Source organism: Corvus hawaiiensis, chromosome 7 (assembly GCF_020740725.1).
Source record: "Corvus hawaiiensis isolate bCorHaw1 chromosome 7, bCorHaw1.pri.cur, whole genome shotgun sequence".
Lineage (NCBI taxonomy): Eukaryota > Metazoa > Chordata > Aves > Passeriformes > Corvidae > Corvus > Corvus hawaiiensis.
This window is the reverse complement of record NC_063219.1, coordinates 29,072,844-29,095,666: the sequence shown is the minus strand read 5'-3', so window position 1 is coordinate 29,095,666 and position 22,823 is coordinate 29,072,844. Positions and strand designations below refer to the sequence as shown.

The 22,823-nt window shown below is 40.6% G+C and overlaps 1 protein-coding gene and 1 long non-coding RNA gene across 43 annotated transcripts in view; one reads left to right on the top strand and one right to left on the bottom strand.

The window, feature by feature from the left end:
- Nucleotides 1-22,823, top strand: part of CLASP1 (cytoplasmic linker associated protein 1) — a 173,814-nt gene that overhangs the window by 130,625 nt on the left and 20,366 nt on the right. For 22 of the 42 annotated variants that reach the window (XM_048310272.1, XM_048310291.1, XM_048310283.1 and 19 more), the window contains 5 exons: nt 10,865-11,008; nt 12,265-12,371; nt 17,331-17,447; nt 21,046-21,196; nt 21,863-22,109. In XM_048310272.1, the coding sequence (XP_048166229.1) occupies nt 10,865-11,008; nt 12,265-12,371; nt 17,331-17,447; nt 21,046-21,196; nt 21,863-22,109 (766 nt within the window). The remainder of the gene's footprint in view (nt 1-10,864; nt 11,009-12,264; nt 12,372-17,330; nt 17,448-21,045; nt 21,197-21,862; nt 22,110-22,823) is intronic. The other 20 variants (XM_048310308.1, XM_048310310.1, XM_048310315.1 and 17 more) reach the window with 1 other exon arrangement.
- On the bottom strand, nt 444-21,920 carry LOC125328974. Its single transcript, XR_007204990.1, has 2 exons — nt 21,837-21,920; nt 444-1,547 (listed from the first exon to the last, which is right to left on the bottom strand). It is a non-coding gene; the product is annotated as an uncharacterized LOC125328974 (long non-coding RNA).

Genomic DNA, 22,823 nt, shown 5'->3' with positions numbered 1-22,823 from the left:
TCAGGTGGATCTCAAGCAGTTTACTCTGCTGCTGGGCTGTGAGGGGAAGTTCTGATTATTTTAAGTAGAAATATGCATTGAAAAGCAAAATCTCTGCATATTGCTCAGCAGGAGAAACATTCCACCATTAGAGGTCATCATTGCTGCGTGCAAAGGGAGCAGAGCAAAGTATGCTGCAGCTGAAAAATTGGACGCTTGCTGTTCCCTGTGGGCTGTGGGGAGCAGGTGCTCACTGTGGTGTCCATCCTTCTGTCTGTTCCAATGGCTTGCACAGCTCTGGCAAAAACTTCCAGCAAGCTCTGCCTGGGCAGTACTTGGGCAAGTGCCTTGGGGCTGACAAGAGATTACTGAATCAAAATGTCTTTTTATTAAACCTGCATGTGACTTGGATTTGCCTTCACTGCCTGTAGTTTTCAAATAAATTATTACACAGTTCAGCTAAGTTAGGCTACTAAAAACAAATGCACAGGTGATCTTTATTTCATCATACCGTTGCTGTACTCTGATTTTATTAAGAACATAGTACAAACCAGAGGCTTTAGAAGAAACAGTGAAGCAAAGGATTTATAAGCAATCATTGGCTATTATCTCTGTCAGGACTGTAGTTAACAGACTAATAAATTCATTATGCAATAGTGAATTGGATTATCAAGAGCCAATCCAGGCAGGTGAAATGTTCTGAAGAACACAATTGAGTATTGCCGTGCTTTTTTTGAGAATATAACTTGGGAAAAAAAAAAGCAGTACCTTTTGAATATCAAGATGATTCATTTAAGCATCAGAAGATTCCACCCTTGTGGAAGGTACTATGGTCGCCTTCAGGATCTGAGGTTTTTTAAATGCAAAGCAGACCATGCCTTGTAAACACTGTGACAACCTGAAAATGGAGATGGCAGTGGAGATTACTGGGAAGGAGAAGAATTCAGTTTTGTCTTCAGGTGATTGAATACCACAAGAGGCCTGTAAAAAGTGTAAAAATAGGTAGGTTTTCAGTAGAATCTGGGCTTAAGACTACCACTGTAATCAACTCACTCCTGCAAGCTGTCAAGAGTGCACATCATTCTTGGTACTGAAGGCTCCTGGGTGGTGTAGTCCAATCCACAGGTATGACTGTGGCTGACTTGGTGGAACAGTGATGCTGCTGATCAGCTACTCGTGGAGGCGGGGACTCTTTCCCCCAAGAGATGTAGTCCCACAGCCAATATCCTCCTCACCCAAGTCTGAGTTACTGAATTCTACCGTAATGCAGGTAGCATCTGTGTGTGGTGGCCATGCTGTTCTGTCTGGGGTTTGAGCAGAGGCAGATAAAACAAAGTTCCTCACACTGGTGATCTCTCTCACCAGTGGGGAAGGCATGTGGCTGTTGTGTGCACGTGGTAATTAGTCATGCAGATCTGATCCTGTGATAGCAGTCAAGGTGTCTGTTCAAGAAATTGATTATATTTTCAGTCTATACTGAGGTTATCCTTTTGTTAGTGATCATCTGTCCATTACTGCTATTTACTGTGTGATGGTTGTAGAGGTCCCAGCCACATAGTGTTAAGGCACTGTGGAAAAATAGAACAAAAAATGTCATTTAGCCCAAAAACCTTTTCAAACCGAATGCTACAGCTTTATTAATTACTTTATGTATTCTTGTGACAACACTTAAGTACACTTAATGGGCACACTTAACCAATCTGACGTGACTTGGAACTACAGCTCAAGTTTTGTAGCCAGTGAAATCAGAAAAAGTCAAAGGAAATGCTGTTTTGCATAGAACAATTTATGGTCCTGTATGGAATGACGCCTGTAGTTAAACATAAGCTCTGTTATCACAAGGAAAATGTGATGTACTATGAGAAACATGCAGTTGATACTAAAGAGTGTGTCATTGACAAAATGTCGTGATTCCCTCTCAGGGCAGAAACCATTTAAACTGCTGATAGTAGCCATGAACTGTGTACAGTTAAACTTACTGTCAAGCTTTAGGTTTAAAATAAGGTGATCTGCAGTGTGTTATGGGTAAATATTTGTCTTGTTTTAAAGATTGTTAGTACTTGTGGGTGTTTACCCTGCATTCGGCTTAAGGTTTACTTCCTGCAAGCAGTGCTGGAAGAAAGGGGAGGGCATTTGCCCTCCATGCTGAACAAAAGCCACAGGGTAGGAGCAGGTCCTGCAGTGCTGCCTGGAGACCTGGATGGGATGTGTTTCCAGTGTGAGGAGAGCACCTGTTGGTGATGCTTGCACATGCAGCCAGCTCATGGCTTTTTCCCCAAGCAGAGCTTACCAGTGGGCAGGGCACAGATCAGGCTTTCAGATAACTGAGCTGTGATTTCAACTGCAGTAGTATCTAGCCTTGTATGAGGTACTTGACTTTCCTCTGCACTGATTTATTCCCCTCTGTAGCAGGGTGTTAATTCTGACTTTCCTCTGGAAATTGTTTGATTTGATGAAATAATTATACAAAAGCCAGTTAATTGCCACAGAGAAAAGTAACACAATAGCAATGCTAATACTGTGATGACTGGTCTGTGAGGACATTATAAGTCAGTAACTTCACCATTTTATTAGTAATACTGCCAGCAAAGTTGTTGTGTAATCCTTACGTAGGTAAAATGCTTATTGAATTTGGATGACAGGCATGGGCTCTGTGTGGGAAAATACTTTGATCTTGGAAAAGAGCCATCAGTTTGAGAATGGAAATTAGAATAAGGCTTCTCATTTGACTCTGGCCAAAGCCTACAGAAGCCTCCTGTCCAAGGCTTGTCTGAATGGAAACTTTTATTTAACATAAGTGCCCAGAATTTGTGGGTATGGAATCAGCTGTGAGGGCACACAGGATCTTAATGTTTAGGAGGACCTTGTACTGAGGCTGAAGGGGAATGAGGCCGCCTGAGGTGAAGGCCAGTGACAATTCTTACCATCTTGTCAATCAGCCTAGGTCTGGTCTTAATGATAAATAACAAGATCTGTATTGCCTGATTGGTATTTGGAGTACTAATCTTGGAGCAGAAGAAATTTTTTCCTTTTTTTCAAATATCCTGACTGGCTTCTCTATTGATGAGACATTCCTACAGTGGTTTTATTTTACAAGCCTGAAGGCATTTTTACATGTTATGGGCAGCCTTATGTCACATGTACATCATGTTCTACCTTCCACTTATGTAACTGGGAAAACTTTTTCTTTCAACTGCCTCACTTGTCACTGCAAGCTGCCCTTGAATACAGACAGTTGGATGGGTTTTGGTAAGAAACTAGAACCACTGCAATGAATCAAAAAGCCCAGGAGGGTGCTTGTGTTGGTCTAATTTTCATGAAGATGAAGCCCCCCTGGGAGTATCTTGGGGAAGGCCCTCCTTGGATTGGTACCACTGGTTTTCAGGTGATGTGTAGGGATAGCCAAAGAAAATTACTTTGGGATCATTTTTTTTTTCACGAAAACTGATTGAGAAACAGTTTCTGAATTATGCAGAAGGTGAAGATTTCAGAGAGAAAGCTGCAGGCCAGCAGACTCTTCATAAGCTGAAGCAGGCAATGAAAACGTAATTAATTCTTTAACTAGTAATCCTCAAGGTAATTTCTTGAGAAATATTGATATTGTCACTTTGGTAAGGAAATCCTGTCTATCAGTAAAGCCTAGATAGAGCAACTTTGGATAAAATATTGCTGTGATATCTGTAAGAGGAGGACTAGTGAGAGGAAAGCAAACACTTTTAAGGAAAGGAAATTAAGCTCCTTTGCATGGTGATGCCATGTAACCTCTAAAATCTCTTCAAAGTTTTAATTTTCCATCTAGCATCAGGCTGATTTCTGCAACTCTAGGACAGATGTGTCACTGTAAGAGCACTCCCAAAGCCTCTTAGTGAGCTGAAATGGCATTTTGCTGATCTTTGCTGGTGTTGAGCAATAAACGCTGTTGGTCATGGCCTGTTGCAGTAGCAGTGGCAAAGAGGACATTTGCAGAAATGCTTTTGAATGGCAAATTGTTTTAGCCAAAAAATATTCCTAAAGAAGTCAAACTCAGTCTAAATGCCCAGAGGAACTTCTGTCTGGCACTTAAAACATAGTGTTAGGAAAAATAGTGTAATACATCAAAAATGGCACCTGGTGGACTGTAGTGCTTACTTGATTTAAAGCTATTACAACAAAAAGGATCTCTGTGTCCTAGCTGTGTTTCCAAAATAGTATCCCTCATTTTCTGTTTGTTTTGAATTTGATGCTACAGAGCTATGAGAGCCCAAATGTTTTTAGTGTACTCAGTGTAAGGAAAATGGTTTTCACCCAGTGTTAGTGGCCAGAAAATCATGGTGTGCTTGCTGGAAGCATGGTGCTGGGGTAGATTTCCTTAAAACAAGTCCCTCCACTTTATATAGCCCTCTAGTATGCTTTGAGCTGAAAGCAGTTTGAATATAAGCACATACTCTGTTTGCTAGAGGAGCTAGTGTGTGGTAATATGAGAGAAGAAATAGCTTCACAGGGTGTGTGTACTCACACGTATATTATGTGTATGTGCGCAGTATGTTTGTGTGTACGTGCCATTGTATAAACACACACACACACCCCCCTACACAGGTATAGGTGATGTATCTGCTTTGAAAATCAGGTCTAGAGGTGATGTTTACGTGATGCATTGCAGAGCTGTTTGGAGTGTGACAGATAATCCTGCCATACTTCCTCTAGCATTTTGAAACTCCGTGCAGATTAAAGTGCGTGTTTTCATTACAAACCGTATGACTTCAGTAGCTCTTCTTTCTTAGTTTATATGTGGGAACTTTTGCCTGAGAATTCAGACTTCTGTCATGCCAGGTGTACAAGAAAAATTTCTCAGTTGTTAATGAAGTGTAACCTTTGTTTCTAGTCCTGAAACCTGCTTTTGCAACAACTGTCACTTCATAATGAGCAAAGTTGCTCATGGCAGCCTTCATCAGCTTGATTTCTGGGGTAATGTCTGGTTTTCAAGAAATAATGTACATTTTGCCATGGTCTTTTCTGTGCCTAGGTCATCAGTCAGCAGCGCACATGAATCGTAATCTGCTATAGAAAAGTAATCCAAACATGTGGTGATTTGGTGCTGCATCTTTTTTGCTGTCACTTTTCTGAGATGCCTTTGACACTTGTAATGCAACCATCTCTGACTTGTAAAAGGCTTTCATGATGCATTAAGTGTGTACTGTGTAAAACACAATAGCAACATGGATTTAATCTGTTTCTGTATTTAAATCTGTTAAACAAATTCTTTCTTTTCAGGATGTGGATGTGAACAGCATATTCTAATACAAGTGTTTTGGGAAAACTGTGTGTTTAAAAACTTGTACTCAAGCTAACGTGCTTGGATTATGTATAAACTGCTAAAGCCATTGTGCTTCATATTGCCATCTGTGTCTGTGTTGTGGATGTCCTTGCTCATCTGATTCTAGGCCTGAAAAAGGAACAAGCAGGAGGTTTGGTTCACTAGATAGTTTGTTAGTTCAGTGGCAGCTCATACTTAATTGTCTGCTGGAAAGTACACTGAAGTAACACTTGTTTAGAGCTTGCAAACTCTCAGTAGATGTGAATAACTCACTTAACATCAGCCACTCACTGGAGAATTGAAGCCGTGTGCCAGTGTGTGCTAATGCAAGCTGCCTAATGTGCAAATGCTGCCTCTTGATCTCAGTGGATCTCTATTTGATCTGCAGTTTAGTATCATTCAAAGTGACGTGGGAGAGAGCTTCTCTGCCCCATTGTGTCCTAAGTTATTAAAAACCACATTTGCCTTAGACTGGATGGTGAAGTGTGTGATGCATTCAGAATATGATTGTGTTTGTCAAAAGTGAGTAGATGTTACTGAGGTTCTTCCCCAGACTGATCACGTGATAAAAGGCATTTATAGGCCGTGTTGGTCCATCAGACTGATGTCCAGACTGGGGACAGGAGTTTGCAAGTTCAACTGTAACTTACTCTGAACTTAGAGATATCTGTGAGGGCAGGTGCCGGGAGATGCACCTATTCCCCCATTCCTGGCTGGCCAGATGCAAGTGCCACCTCAGTTCAGCAAGGCCTAGGCTCTGCACCTCAGCAGATGTTTTCAAGTGATTGTGGAGGCCACCAGGAGGTTGCCACAGCAATGCCTTGTAGAAGAACTAAGGGATGATCTGTAAGCCTGAGAGCTGTGGCTGAATTTAATATTTAATTTTTAATTTTAATTTAATTTCCGCTGCCCTCTGCTGAAAGAAGTGCTCTTCTGATGACATCAAATAATGCTTTTTGTTACTTGAAATGAAGCAAGAAATTGATCAGAATTCTTCTGCAAAAAGATAGCATGTGTACTGTTTAGGTGATTGAGTTGAAATCTGTTTTCTTTGAATAATATCAACTTTCCTGTTTGTCAAACCCAGACGATGCATAGTTGGGTGGGTGAGGATTTGCCAGCTAGGACAACTACAGCCTCCTCAGGGCCTGGTGAAGGAAACTTGGAAGAGAAATGTAAACAGGTAGACTGAAAGCCTTGTGCACTAATCACACTAATAGTGTTTGCAGTCTCAACTCAACTGTCTAGCTGTGCAAAGAGACCTGGACTGGGAGCCTGAAAAAAGTGTGTCTGTCTGAAGTGATTTTTGGCTTTGATGTGTTTTTCTGTTAACTGTCTTGTTGTAGTTCCTCATAAAGGATCAGGGTACAAAGTCCCCTCCGTTTATGGGGCTGCCTGTGTTGGGAGCCCATCACCAATAAATGTTTGAGTAAATTGGGAACTGCCTTCACGTAGGCAGGCAACTAGCTGCTTATTCTGCTTGGTCCACTGGACCAGCAGTAGCAGCAGCAATCATAAGGCACTTTATTAACCTTAGGTCACTGACCACATTTCCTTTCTAAAATCAATGTATTTTTCCACTTAGCCTTGATCTTTTTGCTTAATAAGCCCAAACAATTTCAAAGAGACTTTCTTGTAATTCAGCCAAGTTGAAAAGGTTACAGCTTTTGATAAATCTGACTATCATCCACCATCTAGGTAAAAACAAAAAACAGATATTGCTAAAGCATTTGTGTCCCTTTAGCAGCTGACACTGTTGGACAGCAGGAATTGCAGTGACCTAAGTGTGCAGCTTTGGGAGCTGCCACTGGCTGGTGGAACCTGATCCCTCACTGCATTGTGATAAGGAAAATAATGAAGTTACATAAGCAATCCTTTGTAAATGATTCAAGAATCTGACACTGAGCCAGACCCCCTCTCTAGCACAGTCGGGCTCTGAAGTGACTGGAGTTTCTCCAGCTCAAGCCAGCAGAGAATGGCTTCATTAAGGTTAGATAATCTGTAGGGTCTACGTTATATGTCACTGAAGGAGATGGATTAGTGTTCTGTACTAATGGTACAGGGACACAAAGGCAAGGGAAAATTCAGATATTACTTTCTTCAAACTATATATCATCAAGCATGAGTGCATGGAGAATGTTTGTGCATTGTGTACAGAAACAAGGTTTTTTTATTGCTTGTTAAATTTATTTACTCTGACAGTAATCTAGTGAAACAAGATTTTCAGAAGATGTCGAGAAATTCGGAGATTATGAAAATGTCTCTGATTTGTCACAAGCTGAAAATCCACAGATTCAAAATTCTTTTTAACATTATCTGTAGAAGTTATCCTTTGATTAGGTTAAAGTATGCTAGGTAAGTGAAACTTAGAGGGTTATCAAGTGTGTCCAGATCTAACTATTAAGACAGATGTGGAAATGCTGCTCCTGATGCTCTTCATTACTGAAATAAAATTATTGGTACTAGAAATGGGAAGTATTGCAGGAGTGAGACTTGGAGCATGTTACAAATGTGATTTCAAGCTAGCATGGATCTTCCAGCTTTTGAAGCCAGTAAGTAACAGTGTTCATCTTATGGTAGTAGGGACCAAGACCTTTGTGTGTTAAATATTGGGTAGGAAATTATGGGTGCACTTCCAAATAATGGCTTTTGCCTGAAATAAACTTGGAAGTGAAGTTGGATGGCTGAGGACGATTTAGAAAGAGCACAGACAGGGTTTTACCCATGTAACTCCAGTGTTGCCTTTGAGACTTTTACTGGAGCACCATTCTCAGGATGTAGTAGTCCTTGGCTTTATTTCAAAAGGCATAAACTATAGGTCTGTTTTCTTTGAGGCCACAAAAGATTGTGAGCACTGGGAGCTACTGTTCAGCACTTCATTCAAAGCCCAATGACTATTTACAGGCGATAGGGAAGCTGCTGAAGAGCACTGGGTACACAGAATACTGGCAGCCACTCCTAAAGACAAGCTGTATTTTGTGCAAAGAGGGAGGGCAGACGTAGTTCTGTTTTTATTAAAGTCTAAGTGCAAAAGTGGAACAAAACTGTAGTGATCTCTGAGACCTGAAACTTCTCTCAGCTACTCCTGTAGGACAATGTCTGTGGTATTAGTGTTTGTGGTGGAGCTTTGATGAAGGTTTTGCTCAGATTTGTGAGATGCATCTGGAACATCTCTGTCATACAAGAAAGGTCCTTCCAGAATGTCCCATCGTAAAGTGTGTGTGTGCTCTTGCACCTGGTTGCCCTACTTACTTAGGAGGTCTCCAAGGATGGACTTTATTTCTAAGCCATCAGTGGGAGATTCGTGGGACAAAGGTATCGGAAATCCTTTCACACCTTGGGCAGCTCCTAACTTACCAGTTGATAACTCCAGATATTCTAATCTCTAAGCAATCTCTCAGTCTGGGAACCTTGTTGATCAATTTTCATGGGGTTTGGTTTGGGGTTTTTTTGCGGTTTTGGGGTTTTTGGGTTTCTTTGTTTTTAATCTCGATGAATGTGAGATCTGCTTGTTCTGACATGGAGGATCTGCATGTCCACTCCTAACCATCGAGGATGCGCATGCTGTTCACCAGCGGGAATGTACTCTGGCATGACTTGTCACTTTGCATTCACTGAAACTTGCTGTTCCTTGTTCTGAGATCTCTTGTGTGCAGTAATATTTTTATTACAGAAAATACTGTGCTGGTGAAAACTTAAAAGTTCTTGGATCAAAATGGACAGAAATACACTTCCTTGTTGGATACCAGGCAGGCTTCATGGCAGAGTTGCCCAAAACTTCAGGTCAGAGGAGAGTAGACTATGGAATTGAGAAAGCCACAGGGAAAATTATCTCCCCGCTTCTATCATCCTTAGATCTTTATAATAGAGTGAATAATGACATACTGTGTTTCTGTTCAAGTCAGTGAGAGTTTTGGCAGGAGAGGCAGCATGATCCATCTGGAATGAAGTCTGAAGACCTTGTTTGCTGCAGTCCTTGGAAGCTCATTGAGTGCTGTGGGTTCCTTTGTTGGCCAAATGAAAAGGATGACACTGACCAAACTTTCATAGACGGAAAATGTTTTTCTATACAAAGCTGTGCTAGTTGCTGCTGATGGCAGAAGAAAACAGTATAGCTTGAGTTGCAGTTTGCACACTGAAACAATGAGGTACTGTGATTCCCCTCCATTATGAAAGGTTCTTGTGTACTCAAGTTCATCATCTGTGAAGAATTCCACTCCATAGGGAATTGCAGATACACTTAATTATGGCACAGTATGTTTGTGAACACATTATTTACTAAAAAATCCTTCTTTAAATTGATGAGAACATTGAATGTACATTTATCCCCACAGCAGGGAATTACATTTACACCCTTTTCAAAGTTGTTTTTCATTTTTAGGAGATTTTAGAAAGTTCCTGAAAGGGTCAAACACAAGCATCTGCTCTTCCTAAGCATGTGTGTATGCTTTTCCAAAATAAGAGCGTGTGTAGCTTTGCTGCTTAACTTTGTGAGCCCAAGCCACTGCTTTGTGTCCAGATACATATTCTGGAAGTTGATGTGTCAATGGCTACACGCCCCTTGGAGAAGGTGCTGCTGCAGACCATCAGAGGTCATTCATCAGTGCTTCATTTTTATTGTTCTATTTATCAATGTTTGTATGTTTGTATACTTTCAAAGTAAAGTCTGGGAAAAACCCCATAGAATTGGTGCATCCATGCAGGTTGGATGCTACTGGGGAAGTCTAGTTAGGAACATGTGATGTTAATTACTTTTTCAGGTCTGCACACTGTGATTTATTCTGCTTCCATTCCCATTTGATTCCATTGTCTTAGTTCAGGATATGCAGAGCTGTATGTTTGCTAATGGATATGGGGAGATCCTGTTCTGGCAGCAGTTCTCTGAGGCAGATAAAGCAAACCCTGTCCACTAAAATTAGTGGTAGAATTCTCAATTGTTTCAGTGGCACCTCAGTTTCACTTACTAAATTTAGGAAATCTGGTGGGGTTTAGCCTGTCCATGGATGAGAGAATGGTGGTTCTTACCATCCTCATAGATCTTCTACTTCAGATGGAGTCTTGAATTGCTGAAACAGCCTCAGTGGGGTTAAGATTTACAAGGAGAGGTGGATTATCTATTTGATGAAACAAACTTAGGATCCCTAGGAGGAGGAGAGGTTGGGTGGGAAGAGAACTAGTCCCACTCACACATAAAAAGCACAGGAATGACAAATTGCAGTCCTAGAGTCTTCATACTTATTTGAACTTCTAGTTTTATTTGTTCTCAGTAAATCTTTGCAGTAACCTGTTCAATTGAAATATGTGCTGGACAGGCCAATGGTAAAAGTTTCTCACTAGTTGTGAATAGCTGTACACTTCACATCTGGGCAAATAATTATATAAATGCAAAAATATATTTAAGCTTTAAGAACTAAAAAAATTAACTATTGCTATTATAATACATTACAAAGAACATTTCAAAGATTTGTCTGGTAGAGGAGTCTTCTTTTTGAGTGAAACACACATCATTTACTGTAAGGTTCACTACTATGAGAATGCATGCTCTTTTCAAAGAATAAAAACTGATGGTCTCTTCTTTCTTCCTCTTTTCAGGCAGCACAAATAGTCCTGATTTCTCTCTTTGAACTGAACACCCCTGAGTTTACCATGTTACTTGGTGCCTTGCCAAAAACATTCCAGGATGGTGCTACCAAGCTCCTGCACAACCACCTCAAGAACTCCAGTAACACCAGTGTGGTGAGAGGCCCTTGTCCTTGCAAACAGCAGAGCCCCAAAGACAGCAGCTCATTGATAAGCTGTTGCAGATGTTCAGTTTGAATTATCTGTAACTGTTGTCTTGAAGCAATGTGGCAACAGAGGCTTTTGTTTGATGTTGCTTTTAATAGGGACCATTAAAATAAAAAACTGAGTTATTTTAAAATTTAATACAGTCCTAACCAGAAGAAATTAAAAAATTACTGAAAAGTGCATTAAAATTGGTGGGGTTTGTGCTTTCAAGTTGGTGGTGCTTTTGAAAGTCCTGCCAGTAATGACTTTTTTGGCTAAAACAGATCCTGATACCACAGATTTTCTGGGCTTATGACTATTATTGAGATCAGTTTAATAACAGATACATTGTCTTTTAAGGAGTTTGCAGGATCTTTAATGTGACCTACAAGGTCACCTCTGTCTATGCCTATTACCTGATGTTCTGCTTTTCTATGAAGCTCTTACATACTTTTATTTCACTGAAGGAATATGTTAGTAGAAGATTTAAATAGGAAATTTCTTTCCCTTCCCAGAGCAGCAAGGATTAGGGAACTTTTATTCTTTTTAATGTGGAAATCTTGTGAACTTGCTGGAATTTGAACCCCCCTATCTTTGCACTTTAACAGGGCCGAGTAGAATTTAGGCTAAGCTAGAACTGCAGTGTTAGGCTTCCAGGCAAATGGTCTGGAATCTCTAATACTTTTGACTGTATGTGAAAAGTGTCAGAATTGAGAGCAATTTCTACTCATTTTGCTGTGGTATAAAAAATTGTGCAGACCAGTGGAAAAATGATAAGTTAGACTGCTTACTTATGCTCCTAACAAGCATAATCAGAATGCTTTAGACAATGTGGAAAATAGCTGTGTAATTAGAATGCTAAGTTTCCAGGGTAATGGTGAGCATATTTTGGAGCCTTGCAAATCTTGTTTGAGAAGCTGGATAGCTGGATTGATGAACCATTTCTCTGGCAATATTTGCAGGCTGTACATGCTGTGTATTGAAATTTGCAGGTACTGTGGTTGTACAGAAGTGCACATACACTTGCTTTATCCTCAGAATCGTATCTTCAGGAGCACATTAAAGACTAGATGAACCATGGCTGCAGATTTTTAGGTCAAGAGGCATAATCAAAACTGCACTAAGCTTGTCTAGAGCAAACAGAGGCAATGTTTGGACCTGTTGTTGTACTCCTGTCTGTGCATTGCAACACGTTGCTAATCCCTGTCTTCCTGCTTCTGTGTTAGGGTTCTCCCAGCAATACCCTTGGTCGGACTCCTTCCCGGCACTCCAGCAGCAGAACCAGCCCCTTAACTTCACCTACCAACTGTTCCCATGGTGGACTGTCTCCAAGGTAATGTGGCAGGCTAATTAAACCCCTTGCAAAATACTAAAGGATTTCAACACCGAGTGTGCGTTTGCAGAATATGACTCACTTTGAAAGCAAAAACAAGACAAAAAGTTTACAGTAGATTTCTGCAAAGAAGCAGTGTTTGAACATGATAATATGTGGTTGGTGATTGACTTCAGTGTTCCAGTCCTCATGCTATCTGTGTAATCTTTAATGTCTTTTCTTATCATGTTAGTTTTCTTTCATGGCCTTCTTCAGAATTACATTTATGGGTAATAAATAAAGGTAATATTAATTGGCAGCATAAGAAATAAGGTCTTGTTGAGACTGCATATGTCACAAAGTCTGTGATCACTGTCAGAACAGGAGTTTCAGGTTGTGCCTATTTTTTAGGTGTGGACTTGAGATCAGTAATTCCTCTGACTGTAGTACAGTGCTTGTGCTGCTGAGAGAAGTGCTGCATCTCCTGTTCCCCTCTTATTCTTTGTGAGGATGCAGGACAAGCAGAGGTGGTGACTGCGTTTCAGTGCTGAATACCTCCCAAATTGCTCACTTGGCTGCTCACCAGCAGAGTAGTGGCCTGGTCTTTTGGGCAGCAGGTCTATTGCAACCAGGTGTTTTGCTGAAGCTGCAGGTGCTACCCTAGAATATATTGGTCCACTCCAAAATCTTGTATTCAGCCAGCATGGACTCTTGGATGCTGGGAATGTGGATGTTTTGCACCATTAAAACTTAGAGCAGGAGAGATGACATTGTAAACAGTATCTTCTGGGACCGCAGAAATATTGGAGGAAAGTATCAAGCTCTTACCTGGACGAGATCTGATTCATGCTGGGAAAGCTTAAATTTGCTGCCCTTGTCTGCCTGTCCTCTTCATGACATTTCTTGTGGAAGAAATGTAAGGAAGGAACCATGTTGGGTGAGGACTGCAGTTCATTGTGCAGTGTAGCAGTTTACACTGAAATCTGTGATCTGCGTTTGTTGCTTGCAAATCTCTCTCTGAAGGGGTGCTTAGACACGTGAGTTCCAGTGTGTCAGGGAAAGTACAGGCCTTTAGCATTTAATGAAGAATTGTACTAATTCCAGCAGCATAAGAACCATTGGGGTTTCCTGAGAAAATTTTGGATATCTAGATACATTTTTGCAACTTCTAAATCTGCTGTAATTCCAAACTAAAAGACGAGTTTGCAAGCCAAGGTCGAGTTGCCTATTACGAGTTTTTTCCACAAAGGTTTCATTAAGAAATTAAGTGGTAGAGTTTCAGGGGAATGGTTCCAACTATGTTGCTTCCTTTTTGACTAACTTGAGCATTGTTGCCCTGCTGATTTCTGTCATGGGAAATTATTAACTGTGTCTCCTTGTGGTTATGTTGTGGTTTTGTTGGCCGTGTTTGCATGTGGCACTTATTTTATAATTCCACAACCTTTTACCATGCTTTTTGGGTTTTGCCATTGGGACACGACTGTTTATTGCCACTTCACTCACTGTTTTCTATTTGTCTTTGCTTTCTTCTCACCTCTTGATGTCAGGAGGCAAATATCAAAGTATTGATTAATCCAGTGTACATTGTTGCTGTTGTTTTCTAGAATTTTGGGTTTAGAAACTGAAGGGGTTTCTTCCCCATGTGATTTATTCTCAAGCATTAGTTAGAGAGGCCATGTAAGAGCATTCTGCCGTGGATGCAGTCGGCCAGGAATTTCCTTTAGAAAACAATCATTCCTTCCATTTTCTGTAGAGTTCTTGGGGGTGTTTATTCAAAAATTTAGGTGTCTTCAAGAAGCATGTCCTGCTTCCTTGATGGATTTAGTTATTCAGGAGTGATGTTTAAAAGTTACTCTTCAGTGATAGGTAAAGGTGGAAGCTGCTATGAAAGCCCTTTAAAATATTTGGAGGGGAGAAGTTGTACTTTTTTGTGGTGAGTGACCTCTGAGCAGTTACAGTATCTGCAGATTTTTGCCATTTGTAGAAAAGGCAGTGGCAAATACTGCAAATTAGAGGCAGTAGCTTCTGATGCTCTGCTGGGCTGCATCCTCCTTGAAAATGTCTTGTGCAGCACAGTTTGGGCATGGTCCTGATTTAAAGGGAGAATGTAGTTCTGGTTGTCCTTCTTTCAGAGAAAAGGCTTTGAAAGATGTGCTAACAGATTGTAGTAAGTAGGGTAGGCTGCAGTATTACATTTTTTGGTATAGGTGCTTCAGTGTCATGTTTCCATTTCAAATGCTTGTTGTTTGCTATTCAGCATTGGTGTGAAATATCACTTTTCTCTCCACAAACTTGGAACATAAGCACAGCCAGGTCATTCTGATAGCAGTGTAAAGGATGAAGATTCCCAGTTTCTTTGTGTACCTCTCCTCCAAAAGTGGGCTTGGCTTTACATTTTCATGGGGCCTACCATCAAAGGTTTGTAGTCAGGTTGTGTATTCCCATTGCCTCCTGGGGTGCTCCATGTCCAGGCCCTGCTTACCTTGTGCCTGCCTGTGTCTTGTGCAGGCAGTCTGAGTGCAGTCAGTGGAAGGGTTATCTCCAGTTCTTAATGCCAGCTTTGGTTTTGAAGAATATGCTTTCCTTTTATTTTTTTTCTTGATGCATGGATTGGAGTGAAAACCAGAGGCATACATGTCTTTGGAGCTGCGATATGTGTGGAAAGGATGTTTGGGTCCTGTAGGAATATGAAAATGCTGCTAAGCTGCTCTCCCATATTATTAATGGTTTGTGGACAATAGCCTCAACATTAATCAGCAAGGTTTCATTGATACAGATTTACTGTATTATGTATGTATTCCAGATGACTGATCTTTTGGGGGGTGTGTGTATGTATGTATTTATGTGTACATGTATTTGGGTTCTCTGGATAGATTTTGAATGTTTTGGTTGAACTGGACTCTGCAAGCAGCTGCTTTGCCTATCCAGATGATAGCATCTACTTAAGTATCCCCTGAAGTCGTCTGCAGGACCTTCAGGATGGTAGCATGCTTTCAGGGTCTTGGACAGAGTCTTTTCTCCTGCCTTCATTACTCCCTCCGGTTCTGCTGCATGGTCACTATAACATATCCACTACATCTGTGAGTTACTTCTGCATTTGTATCTGCTTTTTTTTTTTTTTTCCCCTTAACAGTTTTAGTTTTTGGTGAGAGGAGTTATGGAAGAAAGATGTTTCTTCTGAAAAAGAAAAGCAGGGAAGGGCACTTGGGAAGACTGAAAATAATAGGAAAAAAAACCCCAGACTTAAGACTGAAAGAGAGGAATGTTTCCTAGGCAAAGCACAGATGAATGGCTTGAGTTTGTGCTGGACAGAGAAAATCTTCTGAGATCTAATAAATTACGTTGTAGTACAGAAAGGAAAACACTAAGTTGTAAAGTCCTTTGGTGTTAGTATACTCTTCTGAATGGTAGATCAACTTCTGTAAACTTAAATGTCACATTCAGGTTGGAAACTTTCACCTAGAATTTTGTAGGAGTACTTGAAGGAATAGTGAATGAATGCATTTGGGATGGGTTTCTGCAATTATTAGTAACCCAGAAGCCTGTGTGTAGTTTCAATTATTAAAAACAAATAAACAAAAATCACCTAAAATTTAAAAAAAAAATTTAGTCCTTCAAAGCTCTTTAGAGGAAATACATCAGAATAAAAGGCTAACAATTCTATCTGGCTATGTAAGTTTACATGCTTGCTATTTCACTGATAATAGAAAATACCATTAAAAACAAAATTTGACACTTTCAGTATTAAGTTGAGCAAGCAAAGGCACGGAAACAGAATTAAAATAAGCCACCCACTTTATGCAATAAGGACAAGCTTGTATTGTTTGGTGGCCCGTGTTCAGGTAGGTGAGACCTGAGCTGTGAGACTTCTGATCAGCAGTCTGGGAGTCTGGGGTATTTACATGATTATAGTGGCATGTAATAGCTGTGGGATTTGATTGATGGTTAATGAGTGAAATTCTTGATACTGCTCTTCAGAGGAGTTTTTTAACTGGCTTTGCTGCTGTTTGCACTGGAGCAATTCTTGACTTGTTTGTCACTTCTGATCTTAAAGTTTCTTTCACCTGCACATATACAAATACAACTATCCAAGACAAAGTGCTGAAATGTAATAGAAACAAAGTGTTGTTGTGAATACTCCATCAGCTCAAGCATTTATTCTCATTTAGAAGGTGATTTTTAAAATCCATGTACCATAATGGGAAAAGGACAGAAGCAGAGGTTAGACAAATTGACAAAGGGATGGATGTCTCAACCCAAAGGCACAGGGTCAAACAGTAACTCAAAGGGGCTGTGAAAGTTTAAGGAGAGATCTGGATCAACTCGGAGGCTGGTTTTACCCAGTCGTTCCAGCTTTGTCTGCTGAGACCTGGGCCAAGTCCCCATGATGCATTTACACTCTAGACTGACTTTCACTTGCTGCATATTTGGGTTCCGTTTGAATCTGGTGAAACAGGATCAGATCCTAAGCCTTGCAAAGGTTTTCTGGTTGTGTAGGGCCTGATTGCAGGCTTTTATAGAGGCACCAGGAGACAAACTTTACAAGCTACCTTCAGGTGTCTGATAAAAAAATAAACTCCAATTTTCCTTTCTTCCAGGGAAATCCTGTTGCTTAGAAATACCTGCTTAGAGTTTGAATACACATGCGGCCAGGGATTGTTTGCGTAGAACATTATAAATAGAGTTGTTTATAGAGGCTATATCCATTTGTAAAATCTGCTGGTTAGTACAAGCAGGGGCTGGATTTTTTGTTAATCATATTATGTTAGGAATAAAAATGGAAATGAATACTAAAGGCCAAAACAATGACTTGTGAGGCTCAACGGAGTATTCTTGTTTAATTTTGTTTCTATTAATTTTTTTCTCTCTCCAAGGCAGCATGACAGCACTAAGCCACTCAGATTATAGTTTCTTTTTTTTTTTTCCTCCCTCTCCTTTCTCTGTTTTTTCTCTCTTTTGTTTCTCCTCTGGTCACGGCAGTCGGCTCTGGGGTTGGAGTGCAGACGGGCTGTCGAAGCACCCCCCTCCCCTTTCTCAGCCTAACTCCATCCCCACTGCTCCTTCCCACAAGACTTTCAGACGCTCTTACTCTCCCAGGTAACAAGCTACCTGTTAAACCAAGTTGTCTGAGGTGTCACAGTATTATTTCCCTTTCACACTGTGGGATTTGTTCAAATGTGGGATTTGCAGAGGCTTTGGTTGGAAAAGGAGAAGAGATGATGATAGCTTTCAGAGAGCAGGAGTGTTGGGCAGCCACTTGCTCGCTGCTTGGGGAAGATGCAGCATGCAAGGGGGGATAAAAAAAAGTGGATTTTTCCAGACTCTTGCACCCATTCAAGAAGATGGCAGGGAAGATGTTTCACAGTTGGTTTCCAATGCAGAACACAGTTGCTGAGCACTTTTGGCAGGTGCTGGTTGCATTATGATACCACGGGCAGGATCTTTCAATTTGGCTGCACTGTGCATGTGGCACTTGAGTACCTCCAGATGGACACATACAGCTCAGGAGTGACTTCACATAGAGCTTTGCTTGTATAATGTGATTGTGGAACATCTTGGAAATTTGTAGTATTGAAATTAAAATTGTCCTTACCACAAGATTTTATCAGTCACAGTTTCGACACCTATTCCTTGTCCTGTGCCCTCACATTTTGTTCCAGTCTGCATACAGATCTTGGATCAATATACTGGACTAAAGCTGTATGCTGGTTTTAATAAAAAAACCCAACCTGAATACAAATTTAATTTGTCAGATCTCTGTTAAATTCCTTAGATTTTTTTAAGTTTAAACCCTGAGAAGAGACTATCTGTAAATGTGGTTTCTCGTGACTTAGACTTAGTCCTTCCTACCTGAGGAAGGACTATGTATAACCTTTCCTTAAAGCAAAAAGTTCCTAATGAAAAACTATTGAAAGAAAAGCAAAGAATTTTTTCTTTGAGGGCTCAAAATTTGAGAAGCTGTGACATCTGAGAGAGAAAATAGAATACAATAGTAGTTACCTCTGTGAATACCTGCAGAATTAAAAACTTTAGATTAATGTTCTGACTCTGCCAGGACACTGTGGAGATATCTATGGAGGAGATCCATGTTGATTTTTTGGAATAAAACTAGTTGAGCGTGTTTTTTCTGTCCTTTTTTTTTTTTTTGATCTGAAACCAGATAATAAGGTTTGGAATAATGTAATGTATATTCCAGCCCAGAGCCTGAAAGTGCAAGGATGTGAGTTACTGTGTACTGCTTGAAGACACAAAACTGTGGATTACTTACACATAGTTTGGATTGGAAACTGAGTAACAATTTATGGAAGTAAAATGTATTTTATGCCAGACTGGAAAACTGCCAAATTGTATCTTGGTAAACTTACAGACAGCTGCATTGGTTTTGTGCAGCAGATGGAAAATAATGTTGTGACATCCCTAAACACTGCTCATCTCTACTCACTTCTTACTCATCCTGTGCCTTTCCTCTAGTTTTCTGCATGGGTCATAATTATTTTTTTCCCTTTTGTGCCTTTTTTTTTTTCCCCTGAAAGGTGAGTGTAGTTCCATTTTACTTTTATTCCCCCCCCCCATTGTGTTGTCTGTGAAGTATTCCAGTGCACATACTGTCAGTAGAGACGTGTGTTCACATTGTAGAATTTTCATTCATGTAGAGCACAGCCATAATGTGACCTCCTACACAGGCTTACTCCTGACATATGAAATAACTGGATTCTTTAGATTTTTATTAAAATGTGGGTTTGTGCTTTGACAAATGCATCAGATTGGTGGCACTGAGAAATTGCTTTAGTCCTTTAGCACTGAAGAGTCTGTATTCTGATTGTTCTTTGGTAACAGTGTAGAGCAAAATTCATCCCTGAGGAAAGAAGTGGTGATTTCAGCAGAAGGTTTATTGTCAGTATTATATCTGTGATTATTTCTTGGGTTTTTTGCCATGGATTTAATTGTGTGACCTTTGGTAAGTCATGTCATCTCTTGGTGTGAGTACACAGGTAGTGTCACAAGTATACACCTTTTCAAATGGTGATTCCATTGCCCACTTCAATGTTGTGTGAAAAACCCTTTAAGATCTATGAATTAAATGTGCTTGAGCTCCAAACGTAGATTTTTGAGGTTGTATGAAACAAAGATTTTTCTATTCCTGGGTGGTACTTCTGAAGAACCTAAAAACTGCCTTCGCATCTGTCTGGAAAGCCAACACAGTGCAGTAGTGTTGTTCAGCTGTCTCAAAAGCCCTGGATACTTCGACATCTATAGGTTCATGAACAGCTTTTGTTTCCTGATCTTGGTCTGTTCTTTAAGTGGTTTCTTGCTCTCCCTGACCTGCCAGACACTGTTTGGGGCGTTGTTCTTTGGTTTCTTTGCCAAAATACACGGTGCTGATGCTTGTGTGAGTGTAGTGCGAGCGCGTTGCTTGGGAGCCAGGGATTATGGCTATTTTCAGTGTTTTAATCCCAAAGGAATTGGGCAGCACCAATCTTATCGTCTGTCTGAAGTTCCCAAGTTTCTTCCAGATAAAAAGCTGTGGTTCTAGATATTTAATAGATATTTAATATCCTACTTTTAGTTCCATTGAAAATAACAGCTGTGTACCCAGAATTCAGAAGGGATTTTCTTGTTTGTTTGTTTGGGTTTTTCCCCCACCCACCTCATAGGGAATCTTTCTTTTGTAGAAAAGGAACACAACTCTGTCCAGCCATCTGCCTCCAAGCCCAGCCTGTCATCCTTCCCAAAGTGTTATGAAATAGTAATTCACCACTGTAGGGAGCCACTTCTTGCCATTTATTGACAAACAACTTGATGTAAATGTCTGATTCAGTCTATTTGCTTCTGGCTCTGCTGAGATCCGAGACTCTGCCAGAAATTGTTCTCTGGTGCTGGATCTATTAATTTAGTGATTGTCATGCAAACTCAACTTCTCCTAGATAGAGCAAAACCCTGCCAATAATGCCTCTTTATTTTCTCCAAGCTTGTAGGAACTTCTCTTTAGCCAGATCTTTTAATATCATCTGCCCTTGTATGCAAGGCATTTTATCATGGGACTTAATTTTGGATAACTCCTCAAGGAATCCCAAAACTTTTGAGGATTTATGTTGCTGAGAAATTTCTGAGGAACAAATAGATTGCAGGAAAGTGTCAGATTTGAGTGAGAGAATTCCCAAACTTAGGGCCAAACTGAAATGCTTTTTTTATCAAGGCACTGTGTCAGTGAGTTAGGTTTTACTACTTTATAAATTAAAATGGGCCATGTTAGACTAAGGTTTATGTCAAGATACATTTTCCTTTCCATTTAAATCTGTCATAGTTTAATATATTATTAAACTTAAATTTCACTGATTTCATTTCCATCAGCTGTCACAACCCTTTGAGTTCTCATAGTGATTGATATTATTTTCCTTTTTAAATACACTGCCATGCTGTGGATAGGGTTTTTTTGTTTACAGAAGGTAGCGCACTTACTGAATGTAAGAAACAATGGACCTGTTTTCCCTTCACTTACAGCAGTGTTTCTCCTTGTTTTAGCCCTGTTTGAGGGAAACTCAGACCCGAACTCTGCTTTGATTCCATCCATGTTGTGTTACCAGTCACTGTTAGTAAGGGTACTCCGAACCATCTGTCTCCAGCTTGTTTTTGTTAACAGTCAGAAGCGGATTCCAATTTCATTTGTAACATTTCATATACGTTTGGTCTTTAGTATGCTGGATTATGACACGGAGAACCTAAACTCTGATGAAATCTACAGCTCTCTTCGTGGAGTCACGGAAGCGATTGAGAAATTTAGCTTTCGTAGTCAAGAGGACCTGAATGAGCCAATCAAACGTGATGGAAAGAAAGACTGTGACATTGTAAGTATTCCATTGATTAATGTTCCCACATAGATGAAATTTTAAAACGTTTTGATCAATTTAAAACATTGTGATCAAACCTGTCTGTGGATTGCTAGTGTACAAAATCTAGTTTTTCCTGCTGTATTCTTATAGGCGTCTTCTGCGTATTGGTTGTTAGCTTCTTATACCTTAATTACGGGGTTTCAGTGACTGTTTCCCGTGGCTCCCTTTGAACTCTGGCCTCCTGTGGAATGTGCTCACTGGGCTTCTGTGGGATTCCCATGTAGGATGGAAACAGTCTAGTGTTCCTCCGGTTCGGCATGGCTCAGTGGTGGCTTTTGCATGGAGTGTGCGTAGTCAGGTCTGTAGTGGGAAGTGTTAGTTCTTAAAATGCATGAATGGTTTCCTTCACAGGCTTAGGACCTGTGATCACTGCCAAGTGCACGGCTCATATGGTATCTTATGCTGCAAGAGTGGTTACAGAAACTGTGATCATGAGATTTTTTTGAGCAGGTATAGTCGTGTGAAAGAAAGAGGTAGTAATCGAAGTTTTACTTAAGTGGTATGTATAAATAATACATGTAAATAATTCTGTGCCTCTTCCTATTGGTGGGTGAACTCCAGAAATGCTACAGTTTGCATAGAATTTTGAACATACCTTTTTTTCTCTGCTTGATCCGCCAGGTATCTCGAGATGGTGGCCTTGCTCTCCCTACCGGTGATGTCCGTGGAAGCAGTGACATTGTGGAAGGTGGAAGGATGGCTCTGGATAACAAAACCTCCCTCCTGAACACCCAGCCTCCCCGCGCCTTTTCAGGGCCCCGTGCTCGGGAATACAACCCCTATCCTTACGCTGACACAATCAACACTTACGACAAGACTGCACTGAAGGAAGCAGTGTTCGATGACGACATGGATCAGCTTCGGGATGGTTTGTGTCAGCTCACCTCGTAGCACTGCAGGCAGCTTGCTGCCTTTCTGGTGTATTTGTGTACGGGTAGTGCTCTCAGATACGTGCCTGCCTGTGCATGTGTTGTGTATTACTTTGCATCTGAGCCAAGGCTTGGTATGAAATACCCTTTGTTCTCGTGTCCCAGCAGAACCTCATCTGTGGCTATTGAGAAAAAATATTATACTGTGGTTTTGATTCTTGTTTGCCTGGGGTTTCCTGCAAACTAGTCCCTTAAGCACCACATGCATCTGTAGGGACACTGCTTTGGGACCTTCCCCTCTTCATGGCTGAAACGCCTCACTCAACAGCTTGTTGTTATTGAGTGTTTGACTTCATTTAAGTGCTGCTACACATCAGCTTTATTCTTTTGCAGTACACTGATGAGTCACTGTACTTTAATCTAAAGGTCATACATGTGACCACTGGTTTTGGGTGTGTGTCTGGGAAAAACCATGGCAGTTCTCATCTTGTAGAAGTAATTGTTGGAACTGGAAGAAGTCCAATTGTCATCTCTTCCTGATTCATTAGAAGCCATGTGCAGATGCATGAGCCATGCTATGAACTCAGGTTAAATTATGGGCTAGTCCAATTCTGTTGCTTGCTTGACTGAGGCCACCTGGAATTTGATGCATTTTTGGGGGGCCCCTTGTTACATGCACCTTATTTTGTAGAAGGTTAGCAATCTTGGCACCT